A 20,775-nucleotide genomic window follows, 5' to 3' on the forward strand; every position below is an offset into this window, starting at 1 on the left:
TTCCTGACCTGGTCTTCGTTGTGAACACCATCTTCTCTGCATCCACCTGACAGGCTGGGGCTTGGGCTAAGGTCAGGCCAAGTCTGGCTGGTGCAACAGTGCCCTCTAGAGGACAGACTATGCCCAGTCGCAGCCTCAGATTCCAGGCCCACAGCTCCTCCCTCCTCCCACCCCTGCACTGGCTACAGACAGAGGCCCAGCTGATGTGTCTATTGGAACGAGTTTATTTAAGTACACTGGGCCCCACCAGGCAACGTGGTTTGTGCGAGGCTGTGCGAGGGACAGGCTTGGGCTAAGGGGGGGGAGGTGAGCTGGTTAAGCACACTGCAGTCTGTGGGTCGCCACATCGCTTTCACACACACCTGCTGCTGCGGCCCACACCTGGCAGGGCCTTTGGTCGTTGGACGGCATGGGGGAGAATACTGCCTGGAATCTGGGATCAGGGCAGGTCTTGGTGTCACAGGTGAGGGTGCCGGTGAATATCTGCTAGCCCCAGCTTTGCACCATCTGGCCTGAAGAGACTTGGGACCATTGCCAGGCCAGCCCAGTCCAAGTTAGGCACGTGGCCCCACTGGACCAGAGGAGGTGAGCCTGAGCCCATCAGCTCCTGGCACTCTTGTCTGGCCCCTCCCTAACCAAACAAGTACAAAGACAAGAATGGCACAAATCAGCCCAGAGGGGGCCATCTCGCCTCTACAACCTAGTCCCCCCTGGGTCAGCTAGCGTGGGAAAAGGCAACTTAATTGCAGCTCTTTCTCCAGTCCTAAGGAGGCTGGATCCCCAACACCCCTCCTTTGCTAGCAGCCTCCTGTTTCAGAAAATCCAACCAGCAACCAGCCTGTTGATTCCAGGCCGGTGAGCAAGTGGAAGAGGGAGAAAGAAAGAGGCTGGAGTGACTTTGAGTGTAGCCTCTGATCCCAAATGGTCCTGAGGCCTATGGATACTGTCAGTTCACCGTTAGCAGGGAGTGGTGGGGCCCTGGACGCTACGCTAAGCTTAGGTGCTGTAAACGTTAGTGTGAACAGGGTGACTGGCGGGCAGGAGGCAGTGAGCTCCCTCGCTCCAGTTCCTGTACTGAACAAACACTTCAATAAATAAAACTGAAGATGGCTTTGCCCATGGATGGATGGAAAGCAAGGGCCTGGGACCAACAGGCTCCTGAAACTCCCAAGATCCCCGGGTGGGGGTTGGGGGTTAGAGCGTTAACTCTGCCACCAATCAGAAGTAGCACTACTCCTGCCCTCCTCAAATGCCCAGTGTGGTCCTGGTCTCCAGGTGAAGCTGAGGGCATCCTGCCCCCTCCTGATACCGAAGTCTCAGTAACCACTCCTGGAGTGCTTTTCCAGCTTTCTAAACCCAAACTGCAACAAAACCAGACAGAACTCAACCCTGGCCCTCAGTCCGTGATCAAGAGGCATTGAGAGCAGAATGATGAGCAAGGGGAGGCAGCAGCTGCCTTGGGCCGCAGGGCACCCTGGGTGGGGTAGGGGTGGGGCTGGCCCAGCCTAGGATGGGCAGCAGCAAGGTCTCCCGGGGGTTGGGTTTACCTCCCTCTCTGTCTCCCTATGGTAGTAAACATAGTCCCACACAGCCAGCCAAAGACCCCGCTGACGGATCAGGGCCCTCTGCCAGCATTCTTCCCTGTCAGGGGCCAGTTAGTGGTCAACCCCAGGTCTCAGGCCGTCACCATCGTGGGTAGTTCATCGTCCTTTCTGGGCCCCAGGATCCCTGGGATCCCCGGGCCACACGGCACTCGCATATGCGCACACACTCGTACCCACACACCCACACACACACTCATACACACAGGCAATTCCTCGCAAACACTCCGACTCAAGAAAGCGAGTTTTAAAGTGGAGTTAACTTCAGAGAGAGGTGAAGATGATGTCCCAATATTAGAAGGTTTTCCTGTGGATGGATCGGGCACCGTCTTCCTCGTATTCCTTCTTAGAGACCCACATCTTTTTAAAGGTGTCCAGGGAGGCGAGGATGGAGCCCCTGGAGTGGAGGGAATCCAAAGGAACAATATCAGAGAAGGGGAGCGGGTATTCACGGAGCCAGCCAGTCCCCCTGGGGCCAAACCAGACCAGGCTTTTCTTAAAAGGGAGGGGGTGGTGAGGGGTAATCAATGCCTTTGCTTCCTGTTCCGCTCTTATGCCCAGAAGAGCTACTCACCCAATCCATGTGGAATACAGTCTCTCTTGCGGTGCAGATATCTGCAGGGGTGGGTGGAAAGAGGAATCTGAGACGTCCATCCTCCCCTCTCCCTTTCCCTGCCAGTACTCACCTTCATGGCCAATGCTCACCGCCGGTGAGAGCCGGTGGACACATGGATACATTTCAGTGGATATATTTCATACAACAGGCTTTAAGTTATGTCCCTGCTGGACCCTGTGGCCTCTCTGGGGGGTACTGTGGCCAGCGTGCTCATCTGAAGAAACAGGTTCCCGGCATCCCTAAGTATCTATGGCTCCCAGGGAAGCTGGGGCTATCTGCGGGCAAGATTTGGCTCTGTCGGGGGCTGGTGGGAAGCAGACTGTACGGCAGGAACCACACTCCTCCATTCAGGATCCCTCCTTCCTCAGGCAGGCCAGCTCTCCTCAGCAGTCACTAAGATGTTAGACTGTGCCACAGGGGAGCAGCCAAAGTCAGTCTCCTGTCAGTGTTACAGTTTCCCTGAAAGCCCACATGTGGGGCCCTCAGCCTAGCACCCTGCCACATCTGGGTATCAGAACTGCCCCCTTTTGTGAAGAGGGAGAGTGAAGATGGGTCCTCCCCTCTGGCGGGCTTCAGGGGCAGAGTAGAAGCTGGGAGCCATCTGGCGGTACCCGAAAAACTTGGGCAGAGCAGGAGGGGAGGCCACGCCACATGGCCCTCCAGATCCTTGGAGGCTCAGTTCCACCCAGCCCCTGACCCCGCCCCCAGCATGCTCCTACCCTGATCTTCACATCTTTCGGAGCCAGTTTCTTCACTTCACTCAATAGCCTGTCACCAAAACCTGAATGGGCAGGAAAGGAGAATCTCACGTCAATTCTCTGGGCGTCTGGGCCCAGCAGTATGTGGAAGCTTCCTGGGGAAGGGCGCTGAGAGCAAAGACCAACCTTTGAACAGGGTGGAGCCTCCCGAAAGGACGATGTTAGAGAAAAGTGTGCGCCGCAGGTCCATGTCAGACTTCTGGATGGCGAACACCAGCACTTCATGGATGCCCTCGCTCTCCTCGCCGATCAGGTCCGGCCTGAACAGCAGCTCAGGTGCCCGGAATCGGGAAGGACCAATCTGTGGGGGGGCCGCAAGCTTCTCAGGTTGGGGTGGGGGCTGAGGTCCCTCTGGGGGTGGGAATGGAAGAGGGCCCTCTGCCCACGGCTTAGTAACCAGGTGGCTAGGAAGGCCACGCTCAGGCAAGACCTTGTAGGTCAAGGGCTCCAAGGAACAAAGAGAGGGCCCCTGGGAACAAAAAGGAACAAACAGGGCTCCTGGGAAACTACAGAGAGGAAGCTCCTGTGTGTAATCCTAGCTCTGGCACTTGCCAGCCAGAGACTTAATAGATGGATTCATTCATTTGTGGAAATTTCTTCCTATCAATGGAGGTCCAGGGAGATGGAACTCACCCTACACTGTGCCTAAGTGGTTAAGGACAGCACTATACCTCACCCTTCCTAATCCCATTCCGACCTAGGAAAATGCCTCTGGTGCCTCCTCCCCTCCACACAGGACAAGCAAAGTCCCTGGCACCTCGCTCTGCAGGAGATGCTGCAGCTCAAGAGCTACGCTGCTCCAGGCAGACGGTGTGAAGGACCGGACTCCAGCCTGCCCGTGGGAAGTTTGGTTTGGGCCCAGAGCTTTTGGGGCCTGGGGGGCCTGAGGGGAGAGGTCCGGCCGCCTACCTCAATGGTGCTGCCGTCGGGCAGGTAGTACTGTGCCTTCTCCGTCTCTAGTGTCTCATCCTTCTGCGGGTTTATGGATAGGTAGCAGGCTCTCTGCAGAACCAAGCACAAGTCAGGCAGGCAGGAAACCTGGCGCCTACCCAGTCAAAGTCCCCGGGAGCGATGAGCTGCTGCAGAAATCTGCCCATTGCAGTGACTGCCCTAAAGGTTGTTAGAGCTGCATATCCTAAGTGCCACCCAGTGAGGGCTGACAGAAATCTCCCTGCCCCTTCTTAGCATATGCGTTTTCACCTGCTCCACCTTCCTGGTGGGCAAGCGTGGCAACTCAGCTTTCTGGATTTGGGTCTGAGACCACACCCTAGTTTTAGTCCAGACTCAGGTGTTTTTCTCCTACTACTCATACGGTTCTGGGTACCGCCTACCCAGCTCCGAGGTTACCTAGAGCTATAGGTGGCAGGAGGGTTCATTTTACCTAAAAAGAAAAAAGTATTCTGACTTCTTCAAGGATGTAAAAGAACGTAAGTAATTTGTACGTAATGTATAAAAAACATTAAATAAACGAGCATGGGTGTGCTCATCACCCAGCTTAGGAAACAGAGGCAGCTCCCTTTCTACCACAAGACGGCAGCACTTTGGAAGGTGAATCCGTCGGGGTCAGGGGACCCAGCTGGAGATCACACAGCTGCCAGGAGGCCTGGCTGCGGAGGGCAGAGCCTGATCCCCAGGACAGGAGCTTCGCCGCTCTTCGCTTCAGGTCGCGGAGGTCCTGGCTGCTGTTCCCACTCCCTCTCCCAGCCCTGGGCCCATGGGGCCAACACTTACTTCTTTTATCGCCTTGACAATCTCAAACTCGGAGGATGAGTGGAAATCATAGCCTTCCTTGCGCAGGTAGAGGCGAAGGAAGCGAGAGACGTCCCGGCCAGCGATGTCGATGCGCATGATTGAGTGGGGCATGGCAAAGCCCTCGTAAATGGGCACGGCGTGGGTGACACCATCCCCAGAATCCAGCACCACACCCGTGGTCCTGCCAGTGGCATAACTGAAGCAAAGGGGGCAAACCATCACCAACCCCTGCCTCCTCACTCTGGGAAGAAACTCACTTCTTGCTAGAGTTCAATGTCAGCTAAACTAAAGCTGGGGCCTGCCTTCTCCAGAAGCCTTCGACTGGACTAAGTACGAAGGCAGCCTGAGCACTGAAGCAAGCAAGCCTGTAGTGTCTGAAGGAAAGGAGCTGAGCCTCTCCAAGCTCCTTCCCCAACCCCCAGCAGAGCAGGTCTTCTAACCGCAGGAGATGGCCTGGCCTTCAACTGCTTCAGGGACCCAGCCTGAGGGACAGTTTTTACTCTCTAGACAAGAGGAAAAAACTCAAATGCCTACAGGGGTCAGGCAGGAAAAGTGAATGAGTAAAAGAAAATAATATCTTCACTTTCATAAAAAACTAGCTTTTTCCCACATGGCCCTCTAGGTCTGTCCTTAGTTTTTTCTCTTTTGGTAAGGACAAGGGTACAGACATATATTTCTGTGATATGAGGGGAAAAACCCACAATGTTTCATAAATAGCAACTGACATTCTGCCTTCGTGTTGGGAGGACAACAGGCAATGGAGAGGACTGTGGTGAAGTCAAGTTTGCAAACCCTATCTAAAGTGCAGCTGCTATTTTATTTCAGCTCCAGCTGATTTTTGTTCTAGAGGAATGCAGGCCCAGCATTACCAGATCTTCCCATTTTTTCAGAGAAGCCAGAAATTTGGATTTTGATAGGAAATGTCCTAATTTTTAAATGCTGGCTCACAATTTTTTAATGGGGCCAAACACATGCCGTCTGTAGGTCACCAGTGTACGATCTCGGCAATATACCTAACCCTGATGTGAGGCAGGTTGGGAGCATGACAGAATGATGGGGGTGTGAGAACAGGGAACACAGAGGTGTTTTCATCACGACCCTATCACCAGCCTTGCATAGCACCCGGCACAAGTAGGCCCTGAAATAATACCCGAAGTCATTACACGGGCCTGCAGGGAGAGCTGTTGCAGCACATGGCCTTTCCAGCAGGCTGAGTGGAGAGCCTCTGGCACCAAACCAGCACGGAGTTACGAGACTGGGAGACAGCCTCAATGCTCCCTTTCCCACCATCCAACCTTCCCTGGCAGAGATGCTCAGGTGACTCTGAACCAACCCAAAGGAGAGGCAGCCTCGATTCTGCCAAAGGACTGCTTTCCCCACAAGGGGCCAGGCTAGCCAGCCAGCTGCTACTCACAGGCTGAGCACAGCTTGCATGGAGATGAAAAGGGCTGGCACATTGAAGGTCTCGAAGAAAACTTCAGCAGCTCGTTCCCGGTTTTTCCGCGGGTTTAAAGGCGCCTCCGTCAGGAGCACAGGATGCTGGTGAAAGATGCCCAGACGGCAATCAGGGCGAGGTCAGATTCCCACCCCTCATTAGTACTGTGTGGCTGGTTGGAGAGCTCAGGCGACCTTTGTCAGCCTCTCTCCAAAAAAGGACAAACTGGGCTTGTCACCTATCCCCACCCAAGTCAGTTTCTCAACTTTCTAAATTCACACCCCCTTTAAAGTCTCATTCTGTCCTCATCCCCTACTCCCCTCCTTGTCTTCCAAGATTCTTATATAGGTCCTTGGTACCTACTGTATAGCTCCAATTGTCAAGATTTTGCTAAACTCTAAATTTGGAATTATTATGATAAAAATAATAGTTAAAAAATTTTTTTCAAAATAGAAAGTTGAATTTCAATATTGACTGTACTTTTAAAAAATGGAACATATCCCTCCCCCGGAAATTCTGATAAGCCTAGTATGCACCTTCCTTTTGTGTTTCTGAGTTGAGACTTCCTTTCTTAGAAGGTAAAGAGTATAGGCTCTGAAGTCTGAAAGACGTGGGTTTGAATCCCAGCTCTACTACTCTGTTCACTGGGTGATCTTAAAAACACCACCTGGCTTCTCTGACCTTCTGTTCCCTTGTTTATAAAATGGAGATAATACTACCTGTATCTCATAGGAATGCTGTGAAGATTAAATGCGAACATGTCTGGAAAGCACACGGCCTGGTGCCTAGAACATGAGACTCAAAACGCTCGTGGCGGTTATCATCGTCATCCGCCTCATCTCTGAGGTAGGGGCTCTGCCTGCTCTGCACACCCCGCAGGGGCACCTGAACATAGGACCCTCACCTCCTCTGAGAAAGTCTGCAGCTGGTCCTTAGAATAGACGTATTGCCAGATGCGCTCCATGTCGTTCCAGTCCTTGACGATGCCGTGCTCCATGGGGTAGCGGATGGAGAGCAGTCCTCGGTGCTCCTGGGGGCAGAGAGCAGCACTTACAGCAGCAGCCAGCCTCTCAGCAGGGCTGCCAGGTGGGCCCTGCTCTTCCAGGGCCTGCAGTCCTCAACCACAGCTAAGGGCGGGCCACCCAGCCTCCAAGTCTCTAAACTGTATGCTGCGAACTGTACTCGGTGCCCAATCAGCTGGCAAAGCAAAGGGCTTCTGCATTTCCGTGGGCCGCTGGGTGGCACCCTCCTCATTGCCTGGTTCCAGGACACAATCTCCTGGCATTTGCAACCAAGGCTGGCAACAATGATTCTGTTGTTCTACTTCTAGAAGCTGCCTGAGGGCTCTGCCAAACTGTGCTAATTAACTTATCCCCAGGGTATCCCAGCTAGAATCTCCCCCTAATCACTTCTGCCAAAAAAATAACGAAGCCAGTCAACTTAATCATTGGCAATGTAGTGACAGAGTACAGAAGGAAGGCGAAAGCCCTCTTTTCTAGACTGGTCTCTATATCCCAAAGTGGGGTTCCAGATATATTTTCTCCAAAACCAGAGGCTGTTCCTGGGAGAAAGAAACCAACTAGGTTTACTCTCTCTAGAATGAGAGAGTGAAAGGGGAGAGTTCAAGAGGAAATTGCTCCTTTTACTCATGGCCATGTCCCACTGTGGGACACTGCCTGAGTGGGGAATAATGAAGGTCCCCTGCTGGCTTGAGGTTTCTTCAATAGGACGGGGGATTACCTCCGCTTTGGGGCCAATGAAGATGTCGCCTTCGAGGGCACCTGCCATGACACGAACGTGCTTGGGTCTGCCCACACTACAAAAGAGAGCGGGGAGGTCCATCACTTTTCATTTCTTGACACAACACATGACAGAACACGGGAAGGATGTACTGATGCACGTACTTGGATGGGAAGAAATATACTCAATTCTACTGTGATTATTGTTGAGGAATGAGATTATAGTTGATTTTGATTTTCTTCTTTCTACTTTTCTGCACTTCCCACAATTTCTATAATAAACATGTATTATTTTATTTTTTTGTATTTATTATTTTAAGTCATTTGTATTTCATATATTTATTATATTTATATTATTTTATAAGTTATTAAAACAAATTCTGGAGGATTCAATACCTCTAGTTCTTCTTTTTCCACAGTATATATGCAGATCAAGAGAGACAGGGAAACAAGAATTCATTTAGATCGATTAACTCAAAAAGTTTTTGTGTCCTTAGCCTCCTGCCCAGGCCTCCTATTAAGGAAAACTGTTGTGTTGTAACTGACAGATGGCCTTTCTTCCTTTTTCTGCTGCTTTGAGCCCCTTTCCCAGGCACCCGTGCCCTTTTCCTGCCTGCAATCTCTCTGCCTTAGGAAGAAAGTGCTGAGAAAAAAACTCATTCTTGGGCTTCCCCGGGGGTGCAATGGTTAAGAACATGCCTGCCAATACAGGGGACACGGGTTCAAGCCCTGGTCCGGGAAGATCCCACATGCTGCGGAGCAACTAAGCCCCAACTAAGCCCGTGTACCACAACTACTGAGCCTGCGCTCTAGAGCCCGCGTGCCACAACTACTGAAGCCCGCGCGCTTAGAGCCTGTGCTCCACAACAAGAGAAGCCACTGCAATGAGAAGCCCTCGCGCTGCAACTAGAGAAAGCCCGCGTGCAGCAACGAAGACCCAATGCAGCCAAAAATAAAAATAAATAAATTTATTTAAAAAACCCCAAAAACTCATTCTCACTAGGACGGTAGGTATGGTTTAATGTTAAACCCCATCCTGGGTGATAGGAGAATTTTAAGAAGAGGGTTCCATGAAGAGACTGTCATTCAAAGCAATGAGTCACCAATGATAACATTTTTGGCATCAGATAAAATCAAATAAAAAAAAATTCACCTCTCGGATTGTACCCTGCAGGCAACTGTCTGCTTACTCCAAAAGCCAGCTCCTGTCCCTTGCTTGTTGTTTTGAGTACCAAGGCTGACCCAAATGAGAGATCCTTTCTCCCTAAAAGATGGAGGGCTGACACCATAATAAAGCTGACAAGCCTCCCAAGCTTCTGACTAAGCTACAGAATGACTTACTAGTTTGGAAAGCAGTATTTGGGGATCTGATCACCAGCAAAACCAGCTTTAATCACACCGGATCCCTGAGGAGAGAGAGAAAGAGAAGTCACAATATCACAAAAACAAGAGGAGATATATATCATACAGTATGTATAATATGGTTCCATCTTTACTTTAAAAAGAGAGAGACCTTATACTTATGTATACTATAACCACTTGTATGAGAATCTGAACAGTGAACGCACACCAAAGGGAGGGCAGTGGGGCTGGGGATGGTGAGGGGCATTTCTATTGCATACTCTGAATATTATTTGATTTTTATGTATTCTTTGACTTTTCTACATTGAACATGTTTTACTTTCAGAATTAAAAAGGGAAATTAATATTAATAAAGGGGAGAAATAAAAGAGCTCTTGAGGAGAGAAGAGGAAAGTGACTAGAAGCACGAAAGCAGCCAAGTTTAGGAACGTAACCAAGGTGGGAAGAGCGCACGATTCTGTTATACCACCACGGAACGCTTCTAACCTACTTTCCCAGCTCAGACCCAAACTATCCCTGCCCTCCAAGGCCTCTATGACAGACACCACCATGAGCGCTGCCATACTTGAAGTTAACTCCAATATGACACATGTTGTCTGGTTCTGACTACAGAGTCAGACCACTATGCTTTGTGGGGGGTTTGTGGTTGTTGTTTTGTTTTTTCACTATGCTTTGCTTTACCTGTTGGTCTCTTGAGGTAAAGAGCAAGAAAGCCCTAAAGCACTGTCTGAGAAGAATCTGATGTCTCCCACCATCATCTCTGGCACCACCCGGGCCCAGCCAAAGTAAACATTGACTCTGGACATCAACTCCACGCAGGACAGATGTCGAGGCCTGATACTGCTTGAGATTCACCCTGTTTTCTTCCTTCTTAATTCTTCTACCACCACACCTGATACCCTCGTCCTTCCACCCCCCAACATAGTTTGCAGCTGCAAGTGTAATTAGGGCAAGCCTTTTCCTGCTGCATGTTGACCACTTCTCCTGGGGCGAGTGTAATATTGATATTTCCAGGACCTACACAGCAAGCAGTAAATACATCAGGAGAGCTAACTAGCCAAGGTTACCTTGGTACCAAACGCTTCCTGGCAACAGCCCTGGATCCCTCTCTGTCTCTTATTTCTTTTCTTTTTTTTTATATTTTTATTTTTTTAACATCTTTATTGGAGTATAATTGCTTTACAATGGTGTGTTAGTTTCTGCTTTATAACAAAGTGAATCAGTTATACATATACATATGTTCCCATCTCTCCTCCCTCTTGTGTCTCCCTCCCTCCCACCCTCCCTATCCCACCCCTTTAGGTGGTCACAAAGCACTGAGCTGATCTCCCTGTGCTATGCGGCTGCTTCCCACTAGCTATCTATTTTACATTTGTTAGTGTATATATGTCCATGCCACTCTCTCACTTTGTCACAGCTTACCCTTCCCCCTCCCCATATCCTCAAGTCCATTCTCTAGTAGGTCTGTGTCTTTATTCCCATCTTGCCCCTAGGTTCTTCATGACCTTTTTTTTTTTTTTTTCCTTAGATTCCATATATATGTGTTAGCATATGGTATTTGTTTTTCTCTTTCTGACTTACTTCACTCTGTATGACAGACTCTAGGTCCATCCAACTCACTACAAATAACTCAATTTCGTTTCTTTTTATGGCTGAGTAATATTCCATTGTATATATGTGTCACATCTTCTTTATCCATTCATCTGTTGATGGACACTTAGGTTGCTTCCATGTCCTGGCTATTGTAAATAGAGCTGCAATGAACATTTTGGTACATGACTCTTTCTGAATTATGGTTTTCTCAGGGTATATGCCCAGTAGTGGGATTGCTGGGTCGTATGGTAGTTCTATTTTTAGTTTCTTAAGGAACCTCCATACTGTTCTCCATAGTGGCTGTATCAATTTACATTCCCACCAACAGTGCAAGAGTGTTCCCTTTTCTCCACACCCTCTCCAGTCTGCTCTTCTATAGGAGAAGGGCAGGGGGTGGGGTGGGGTGAGATGGGTCATCCTGGTGCCTGATCGTAGCAAGACAGAGGGAGGAGGTAAGAAGTGGTTGAAGGACAGGGAAAGCAGTATGGGAGGAGAGCAGGGCAAGCCAGTTCTCTAAGACAGCAGGAACCTCTGCCAACAGAAAAAACAGGAGACAATGTGCAAACTCATTGGCCTGGGCAGAACAGCAAGGAGCCTGGAAAAGGTGCAGCTGTAAACTGAGCTCAAAGACCGGGAAGGAGGAAAAGACTATCTTACTGCAAACCCAAGGGCTCTGGGACAGCAGCACAGCTAGTGAGAAGAACACTGTACAAGAGAACTCTGGGAACTTGTGAGCTCAAGCTTCCAATAATTGCCTACTGCCTTCATCTGGGTGTGGTGATGTCAGCAGACTAACTGGATCTCCTGGTAGAGGTTGAAAACAAGAAAAGTAATCTAGAGTCTGTGCTTCAGACTCTAGAATTTTTTTTTTTTTTGGCCGTACCGCGTGGCATACGGGATCTTAGTTCCCTGACCAGGGATTGAACCTGTGCCTCCCACAGTAGAAGCGCAGTGTTAGCAACTGGATCGCCAGGAAAGTTCCTAGATATTTTTAAGAGATGACTTTCCTGGATATTTGAGTTTGAGTTTACTAGCAAAAGGACTGGAGGCTGAGTGACAAGGCAGATTAAGATGTTAGGTTCTTTTCTTTCTCTCCATCCTTCCCAGCAAGAGTATAACAGGCCCAGTTCAAATACCACCACCTTGCTCCTGAAGAATAATCCCCAGTTGGAATTAATTATCCTCTTCCTATTATCTCCCCAAATCACCATTACCTGTTTTACTAGGTAGCATAAATTTCATTCTGCTTTTTTTTTAAAAAAACATATATATACTTTTGATGTGGACCATTTTTTTAAGTCTTTATTGAATTTGTTACAATATTGCTTCTGTTTTATGTTTTTGTTTTTTTTTTTTGCCCGTGAGGCATGTGGGCTCTTAGCTCCCCGACCAGGGATCGAACCTGCACCCCCTGCATTGGAAGGCGAAGTTTTAACCACTGGGCCGCCAGGGAAGTCCCCTCATTCTGCTTTCTATTCGGATTTATGGTTTCCACTTTTGTCTCTTTTCAGCGCAAATTCCTTGAAGTCAGAGACTCTGTATATCAGCAGTATCTCACATGTGCAAGGTACTTGAATAGATGCTGGCTGACTAAAATGAAAACCAAGCTCAAATGATTGAGCTGATGAAGCCTGAAGTATGGAACCTGAATGAGCAGCTGGAATGCCAGAAGCCCCAGGCAGAGGTGGTACAGGGAAGGCAAAGGCAGTGTTGGGAATGAAGCTGGGTCTGGTTCCACCAGACCCAGCTTGTCCCTGCAGTTCCACGAGCTGCCTGGCAGGCCAGCTGAAGAATGGGTGAAGAATGGGTGGGGATGGGGGAGCCTGCTGAGTTGCCTCTACTCTGCGCAAGCCATACCATAAGAGCATATAAAAGGGGCAAGTCAATTTCTTCAGGGTCATGTCAATTGCTTTAACAGTATTTGTAACTAGGAACTGTATACCTGGCAAATGAGCTGCCACTCTGTTATTCACTCTGGCAAACAAATGCCAAGTAAACAAATGCCTTTTAGAAGCTACTTGAAAAAGTAGTCTCATTAAACATTTGATTTTGGGGACTCGAGTCTGCTGCCAGCCACCACTGACAATTCTCCTTCTGATGCAGGCAAACGAATAGCAAATCCTTCAGCAAGGCTCTCCCAGTACCTGCTGGCTATAGGCCTTGTGGCTTGGGCAACCTTATCCTAAGCACTGATTATTCTTGACATGCTGGGAAGGAGGCTAGCTGTCTGACATTTTACAAGTGGGAAGAGGATGCTGAGAGGTGGAGCCTCAGATTCTAGGATACTGGTGGCCCATTTTGGCCCAAAGACATATTTTGTTTGGCCCACAAAGTAGTTTTTTTTTTTAAAATTAATTAATTTATTTTTGGCTGCGTTGGGTCTTTGCTGGTGCATGTGGGTTTTCTCTAGTTGCGGCTATTCTTTGTTATGCTGCGTGGGCTTCTCACTGAGGTGACTTCTCTTGTTGAGGAGCATGGGCTCTAGGCGCGTGGGCTTCAGTAGTTGTGGCTCTTGGGCTCTAGAGCGCAGGCTCAGTAGTTGTGGCACACGGGCTTAGTTGCTCCGCGGCATGTGGGATCTTCCCGGACCAGGGCTCGAACCTGTGTCCCCTGCATTGGCAGGCGGATTCTTAACCACTGCGCCACCAGGGAAGTCCCCCACAAGGTAGTTTTTTAAAAACAACTTTATTGACATAAAATTCACATGCCGTACAATTTACCCATTTAAGGTATGTAATTCAGTGGTTCTTAGTATAGTCACAGAGTGTACAATCATTCACCACAATCTAATTTTAAAACTTTTTCATCATCCCCCAAAGAAACACTGTATCCATTAGCAGCCACTCTCCATCCTTACCACCACCAACCCCCAGCCCTAGGCAACTACTAATCTACTTTCTGTCTCCATAGACCACAAACTACTTTTACATTAACTTCTAACAGTTAAAAAATTAGAGATTGCACATGAAATTTAATACTTCTGATTTCTCTTGAAAAATCAGAAGACATGGCAACACTGGGCCTGCATTCCTACATGGGGACAACTGGCTGGAAATGAGAAGCAGCTGGCCCTTTGGTCAGGTGTGCCCAGTGCACCTTCCAGATTCCTCACACTGTCGTTAAGGCTACCTTCTCCCCCCGGCTACCCCGACCTTTTTAATGTATCTGCTTGGCCTCCGCAGGCATTGAGTTCGAGACCCCTATTCTAGATATGCTTTCTAGCTTGATGTGAAGCACATCCATGGCTCTCAAAATACACATAATTGAATAGTGAGATTATCTCTGCAAGCCACCTCCTCTTCACTCTCTCCGTCAGACTACGGATGGATTCTTGCTGCAGTTGTATAACCAACAGCCTGAAAGTCACACCACAAGTGACGGTGTTACATAAATATATTGACTTCATTTCCTCAGCTAATTCTAGTGTCCCTTAAACTTAAGTTAATCAGCAGATCTTAAGAGCTGATGACAATCAACAGATGAATGGATAAAGAAGATGTGGCACATATATACAATGGAATATTACTCAGCCATAAAAAGAAATGAAATTGAGTTATTTGTAGTGAGGTTGATGGACCTAGAGTCTGTCATACAGAGTGAAGTAAGTCAGAAAAAGAAAAACAAATACCGTATGCTAACACATATATATGGAATCTAAAAAAAAATGGTTCTGAAGAACCTAGGGGCAGGACAGGAATAAAGACGCAGATGTAGAGAATGGACTTGAGGACACGGGGAGGGGGAAGGGTAAGCTGGGACAAAGTGAGAGAGTGGCATGGACTTATATATACTACCAAATGTAAAATAGATAGCTAGTGGGAAGCAGCTGCATAGCACAGGGAGATCAGCTCGGTGCTTTGTGACCACCTAGAAGGGTGGGATAGGGAGGTTGGGAGGGAGATGCAAGAGGGAGGAGATATGGGGATATATGTATATGTATTGCTGACTCACTTTGTTATAAAGCAGAAACTAACACACCATTGTAAAGCAATTATACTCCGATAAAGATGTTAAAAAAATAAAAAGAGCTGATGACAAATTGTTAAAAAAAAATGAGACAATTAGTGAAATTTGAACATTGACTAGATATTTGATGATATTAAGGAATTATTATTAATTTTATTAGGTTTGATAATAGTATATTGGTTACGTTTTTAAAAGAGTGTGGGGACTTCCCTGGTGGCACAGTGGATAAGACTCCGCACTCCCAATGCAGGGGGCCAGGCTTCGATCCCTTGTCAGGGAACTAGATCCCAAATGCATGCCACAACTAAGGAACCCGCCTGCCACAACTAAGAACTGGTGCAACCAAATAAGTAAAAAATAAAAAAATAAATAAATGATAAAATAAAAGAGTGTGGAAGAGGGAAGTGGGTGGGAATGTAGATTGGCCAAGAGTTGATAACCATTTCATCTAGGTGATGGATACGTGGATGTTTGTTATACTATTCCCCCTCCTTTTGTTTATATTTGAAATTTTCTATAATAAGGAGAGCTGGCAAATAAGATGATAACACTTAAGTAAAAATTCAAAACATAAATATTATACACACACACATTATAAAATACATATGTCCATAAAATCATGGATGGAAAGGAGCACATCAATTTTACGATGATGGTTTGCTTCTGGGGTTATGTCTGGACCAGAAAGAAAGGATGGGATTGTAGATGGGTACAAAGAGGCTTCAATTATATCTCTAACGTTTTATTTCTTAAAAAAATATGAAGCAAATATGGCAAATGACATTTATTAAATCTGGGTGGAAGACACATGCTACATGGGTGCTTGTTATATACTTCTCTGAACTTTTCTGTGTGTTTAAATTTTCCCACTTTTCAAAAAGGGGGCTGAAGCAGCGTAACATTCCCCCCAAACAGTTAAATTCTTAGCTTGAAAAACTTGTAAAGATCTGGTATTGTTCCTGCATTTAGGCCCACACAGTATGGTCACGAAGACAATCTTAAAATTGACCAGAATGTTGATCCATTTTAGGAAAGAACTTAACCTTCGAGATCTTCACAAAGATTTGAGCTTCAGAATAAACGTAGTATTCTAATCAAAGTGTTGTGGTCCTCAGAATGTGGCCTGGGAGCTGCCCTCCTCTTTCTTGTATTACTATCTATGATATGCCTTTGGGAAGAATGACTTATGTTTGTTTGTTTGTTTATTTATTTATTTATGGCTGCATTGGGTCTTCGTTGCTGTGTGTGGGCTTTCTCTAGTTGTGGCGAGCGGGGGCTACTCTTCGTTGCGGTGTGCGGGCTTCTCATTGTCATGGCTTCTCTTGTTACAGAGCACAGGCTCTAGGCACGCGGGCTTCAGTAGTTGTGGCACGCAGGCTCAGTAGCTGTGGCTCGTGGGCTCTAGAACACAGGCTCAGTAGTTGTCGCGCACAGGCTTAGTTGCTCCGCAGCAAGTGGGATTCTCCCAGACCAGGGCTCGAACCCATGTCCCCTGCATTGGCAGGCGGATTCTTAACCACCGCGCCACCAGGGAAGTCCCATGACTTATGTTTTTTAAAATACCAATCACTTTATTGTTGTCATTGTCATTAAAGCGTGCACACACACACACACACACACACCCCTCCATTTTCCTCAATAAATTCTGATGAATTGGTTTGGTGCCAGAATTGGATGAAAGGGGTGGTCAACAATTGTCTTAAGACTGGGAAAGGCTGTGAACTGATAATGGGGCTGTTCTCTCTTTTCCCTGCTTTCTTTGCTCTCCTTTCTTTTAATTACACTCTCTTTATTTATTTATTTATTTTTAAAATAAATTTATTTTATTTTTGGCTGCATTGGGTCTTTGTTGCTGCATGCGGGCTTTCTCTAGTTGCAGCGAGCAGGGGCTACTCTTCGTTGCAGTGTGCAGGCTTCTCATTGAGGTGGCTTCTCTTGCTGTGGAGCACGGGCTCTAGGCGCGCGGGCTTCAGTAGTTGTGGCACGCAGGCTCAGTAGCTGTGGCTCGTGGGCTCTAGAGCACAGGCTCAGTAGTTGTGGCACACGGGCTTAGTTGCTCCGCGGCATGTGGGATCTTCGCAGACCAGGGCTCAAACCCGTGTCCCCTGCGTTGGCAGGCAGATTCTTAACCACTGCACCACCAGGGAAGCCCAATTACACTCTCTTTAGCCCAGAAATAAAATTGTGGCAGCATGGTAAGCTATGGAGCTGTTGAATCTGCTAGAGACACATTCGCAAAATATAAAGTTGGCTCAAATATTTCAAATGATTTTTCCTATCCATCTTTCACTTTGAAACAAAACAAAACAAAACTCTCTAAATATCAAACAGCAAGAACTACCTGAGGCCCCATATCTAAAACTGTGGCAGATGCTCAGTAAATCCTAGTGGGAAAATTACTTAAGTTTCTCCTATTTTACCTTTTGGTGGGATTGTTGGCATAATAAAGGAAATGTTTTCCCAGAAAAAAGCAAGTCTATTCCTTAAGTCTTAAAACTGAAAATGCACCACAGCTTTGATGCATTTCAAATACACTACCAAGAAAGAGAAAGAAGGAACTAAGAAGCATTTGCTTAAGTGACATTAAAGAAAATGTATGGAGATAGAACTGCTGCCTGACAAATCCAGAAGCAAAGGATCTGGTGGGATGGACAGACTACTCCTTCTGCACTGCTGATGAAAACAGGAGATTGCTAATTTTTTTTTTTTTTTTCCTTTTTAAAACTAAGAAAAAGGCAGATGAAGCACACACAAACTGGCTGAAGATAGAAATAGTGTTCTCTGAAAATCAACATCAAGAACAAGGAGTCCTACTCAACCCTGTGCAGTAACTAACTAGGCTCCCCCCACCCCCCCACAATCTTTTATTTAGGGACATCTTTGTTACCGTGGTAGAGATATTCAGTCATTTATCCCCCCACCCATCAGTAAAATTAAAAACCTGATGTGCACATAGTGGTGTCAGGCCCTAGATACTGTATGTGGGAGGGAGGTGAGGAAAGAGAGAGTAATGAAAAACGAAGGAATACCATTTTTTTCCCACCAGGGTTTAATAGTCTAATGAAGCAGACAAAAAAAAAAAAAAAAAAAATTGCTCCCCAACATGAGATGTCTCACTGAGCTCAACCTCCTTCCTGAAGAGAAGGAAAGCTAACCAAAGAAGCACCGTTCTTTGGAAAAAGTGAGGAATTTAGAACCCAATCTCAATCTGAGTCTTGGCTCCTTAATTCATAAACCAGGTGGTTTGAATACTGTTAGTTAACCTCTCCAAGCCTCACTTTTCTGCATATTTCAAGTCCTATCTACATATCAGTGTTGAAGCTTAAATGAGATGATGCAAATGAAAGGACCTTGCAAGTGCGCAAGGTCCCAAGGGCTGAATCAACGGAGCGAATCTGACAGTCAGCTTAAGACAGAATTGGCAGTTTTTCCTCAATGGAGGGCCTTAGAGACTTAGAAGGGGATTAGAAAAGTAGCAACCAATCTCCGTGAGACCAAACCTTTGAGTGGAAGACAGAAATCCATTTTTTTTTTTAACAACTGCCTCTTTCCGTCAAAAATAAGAGCTGTATTTAGATTCTTTCCATTTGTCACTACTGATGCATTTGCGTGGGGTACTATCAAGAGGAATAATGAAGCACCGGATTTAGGGCACCTACACTGTGCGACCTTGGGCTCACTTTTACCTCTTCGCGCTTCAGTTTTCACACTTGTAAAACGAGGTTCAAAATTCCTGCCTCAACTATTCACCCGGTTTTTGTGAGGATCCAGTTCGAATGTATGTGAAACCCCCGTGTAAGCGCTAGAGCGCCTGGCAAATATTATGTTTAGTAATTTTTTCCCCCAGAAACTAGGCGTTCCGAAGAGGAAGGTACCTCCCTACTTGCTTTGTCACTCTCCTTTCTTCTCGACTTTTATTAACTCTGTAATTTATAATCACAGAAAAAAGTGAAATCCTAAGTCCATTTCTGGCACCAGACTCTCGGGCCCCACCCAGGTACACCGCTAAGCCTTCCGGCCGGCTCGGAATCTAAGGAACCTTAGCCCTTCTCCACCAGCAGGCGGGCCCTAGCCAGTCAGGCCGCACCACTGGGAGTCCCAGAAACCAATCCCAACAGCCCTCGTGCACCGCCCCGCCCCTTAGAGTGGCGAAACACTATGGCGGCTCGGAAGAACGACAGGGGTGCGAGCCAATCACTGCAGAGGGCTGCCCTCATCCTGCAAGGCCCAGAGGCGGGGTCATCGGTCAAGATGGAGAACCAGAGGAGCCAATAGAGTTATCGGAAACTGGGGAGGGGCGGGCGCCGGGCGCTCACAGAGAGGTTAAGGCCCCTCGAGCCAAGGGCCCAAGGACCCTGCCTGGACTACAACCCTTCCCTTTATCCATCCCAAGGTTCTCCATCCTATGGTTGCTGGCCGGCTGGCCGCCCTGTCTGCGGACTACGGGTCGGGGGAGGACGGAGGCGGCGGCGGCTGAACCCGCCTGACAGGCCGGGCCAGTGACAAAGAGCCGGCGGCCCAGACTGAAACACGGGAAGCGATCCCTTCGGGGAGGAGAGCATAAGCCCCGCTAGGGGGATGCAACTCACATTGTCGATCACGACAGGCTGGTTGGCGATCACATCGTAGGACTCCATGGCAGAGGAATCTCTCCTTCTGAGGAAGGAACTGCCAGCCTGGTCCGCCGCTAACGCCACTGACACACATGCGCAGTCTAGCCGCCGGTACAGGGCCGCCAGGGAGCGGCTCGACCTCGCTTCCGAAGAACTACAACACCCAGCATGCCTTGCACCTGAGTTAGAAATCCAGGCGGCTTCGGAGCCCCGCCTATTTTAAGGGACGGGGCATCGCGTTTCCGACGCACAGTACCCTGGGCTTTGTAGTCTGCGTAGATAAGTAGGAGGGGACGCCGATTGATGGTTACATTGCATGCCTGGATATGTAGTCCCTTTGAAGCGATTCGCAGTGCATGCTGAAATATGTAGTCCTGAGTACTTGCCTGTAGTTCGGTTTGGATTGATCAGTAACTCGTGGATGTTTGGATTTTACAGATGAGTCCTTCCACTCCCTACCGTGGACAATTTGAGGTTGCCATGTTCTTATATGGGTCTATAAGACATTAATAAACATCTATTACAAAGTAAACAGTTTCTAAACATCTATTACCATCACACTCTAATAAAAGGAAATTTTAATACACACGGGGAGGAACCTATTCCCAGAACAAAGGAAAATAATTTATATTGTATAAAATTTGCTTTTTTTGAAAAAAAAGTACATTTTGGTTGATTTTCTCATTTTTTCCTGGATAGGTGTAAACTTGGCAACATGCTAACATTGGTCTGAAGACTGGCATTTGGAACTACTGGTATAGATGATCTTTTGGTCATTAAAACATCGTTCATCTAATAGCTTCAGTAACAGTATATCTTTAATTTTCATGGGGAGTTAGAATTGACATTGATGGATGAGAATACGGAAGTGAAGAGAGATTATGTGTCACTGTTTTCTAATGAGCCCAGTGCATTTTTCTCTAAATTATTTCCTCCATCCCTTCAAGTTGCAGGGAACCTTTAGTTAATAGCAGCAGTAGTCAGGACTCTCTTCTATCCCTTTCTCTTGGAATTTCTTCAAGATCATTGAGTGGAAGACACTACTGTATGAAAAGTTATTGTAGGCAGGAAAATAATTCCCAACCCGGTGCCTTAGGAATTAAAAAATTTCCCAGTTACAGAGAGTCAAAGGTAATGGAGAGGGGCAGGTTCATAGTAGATAATGAATATTGGTGTTCCTCAAGGCAACCTGCATACCTCTGCTTAAAACAGAACAAAAAAGAGATTGTCATCTTAACCATGTCATTTGAACCATGTATTAAATAATCACCAAGTCCCTACAGAGTGAAGTAAGTCAGAAAGAGAAAAACAAATATCATATAATATCGCTTATATGTGGA

At 47.3% G+C, this 20,775-nt stretch overlaps 1 protein-coding gene across 4 annotated transcripts; it reads right to left on the minus strand.

Annotated features, from left to right (window-relative positions):
- Positions 1 to 201: 201 nt before the first annotated feature.
- ACTR1A (actin related protein 1A) lies at positions 202 to 19,585 on the minus strand. Of its 4 annotated transcripts, XM_082408430.1 has the most exons (12): positions 19,412 to 19,473; positions 9,243 to 9,307; positions 8,067 to 8,173; positions 7,903 to 7,978; positions 7,067 to 7,192; positions 6,142 to 6,266; positions 4,707 to 4,923; positions 3,885 to 3,977; positions 3,102 to 3,276; positions 2,937 to 2,998; positions 2,176 to 2,216; positions 202 to 1,998 (listed from the first exon to the last, which is right to left on the minus strand). In XM_082408430.1, the coding sequence occupies exons 4-12, from the start codon at positions 7,948 to 7,950 to the stop codon at positions 1,896 to 1,898; spliced, it is 990 nt and encodes a 329-aa protein (XP_082264556.1). In that variant the 5' UTR covers positions 7,951 to 7,978; positions 8,067 to 8,173; positions 9,243 to 9,307; positions 19,412 to 19,473; the 3' UTR covers positions 202 to 1,895. The 4 variants fall into 4 exon arrangements, with proteins under 4 accessions (XP_082264556.1, XP_082264554.1, XP_082264557.1 ...); XM_082408428.1 differs by lacking the exon at positions 8,067 to 8,173 and having other exon boundaries at positions 19,412 to 19,585; XM_082408431.1 differs by lacking the exons at positions 9,243 to 9,307; positions 19,412 to 19,473 and adding an exon at positions 9,055 to 9,203.
- Positions 19,586 to 20,775: the final 1,190 nt, after the last annotated feature.

This window comes from Balaenoptera borealis (assembly GCF_965194805.1).
Source record: "Balaenoptera borealis genome assembly, chromosome: 10".
Lineage (NCBI taxonomy): Eukaryota > Metazoa > Chordata > Mammalia > Artiodactyla > Balaenopteridae > Balaenoptera > Balaenoptera borealis.

Coding starts and splice junctions, on each gene's coding strand:
- ACTR1A (XM_082408428.1), bottom strand. CDS start 19,459: ATGGAGTCCTACGATGTGATCGCCAACCAGCCTGTCGTGATCGACAAT. Junction 6,267..7,066: donor TGCAGACTTTCTCAGAGGAG/GTGAGGGTCCTA, acceptor ATCTTTCACCAG/CATCCTGTGCTCCTGACGGA. Junction 3,277..3,884: donor CCGACGGCAGCACCATTGAG/GTAGGCGGCCGG, acceptor GCCCCCCCACAG/ATTGGTCCTTCCCGATTCCG.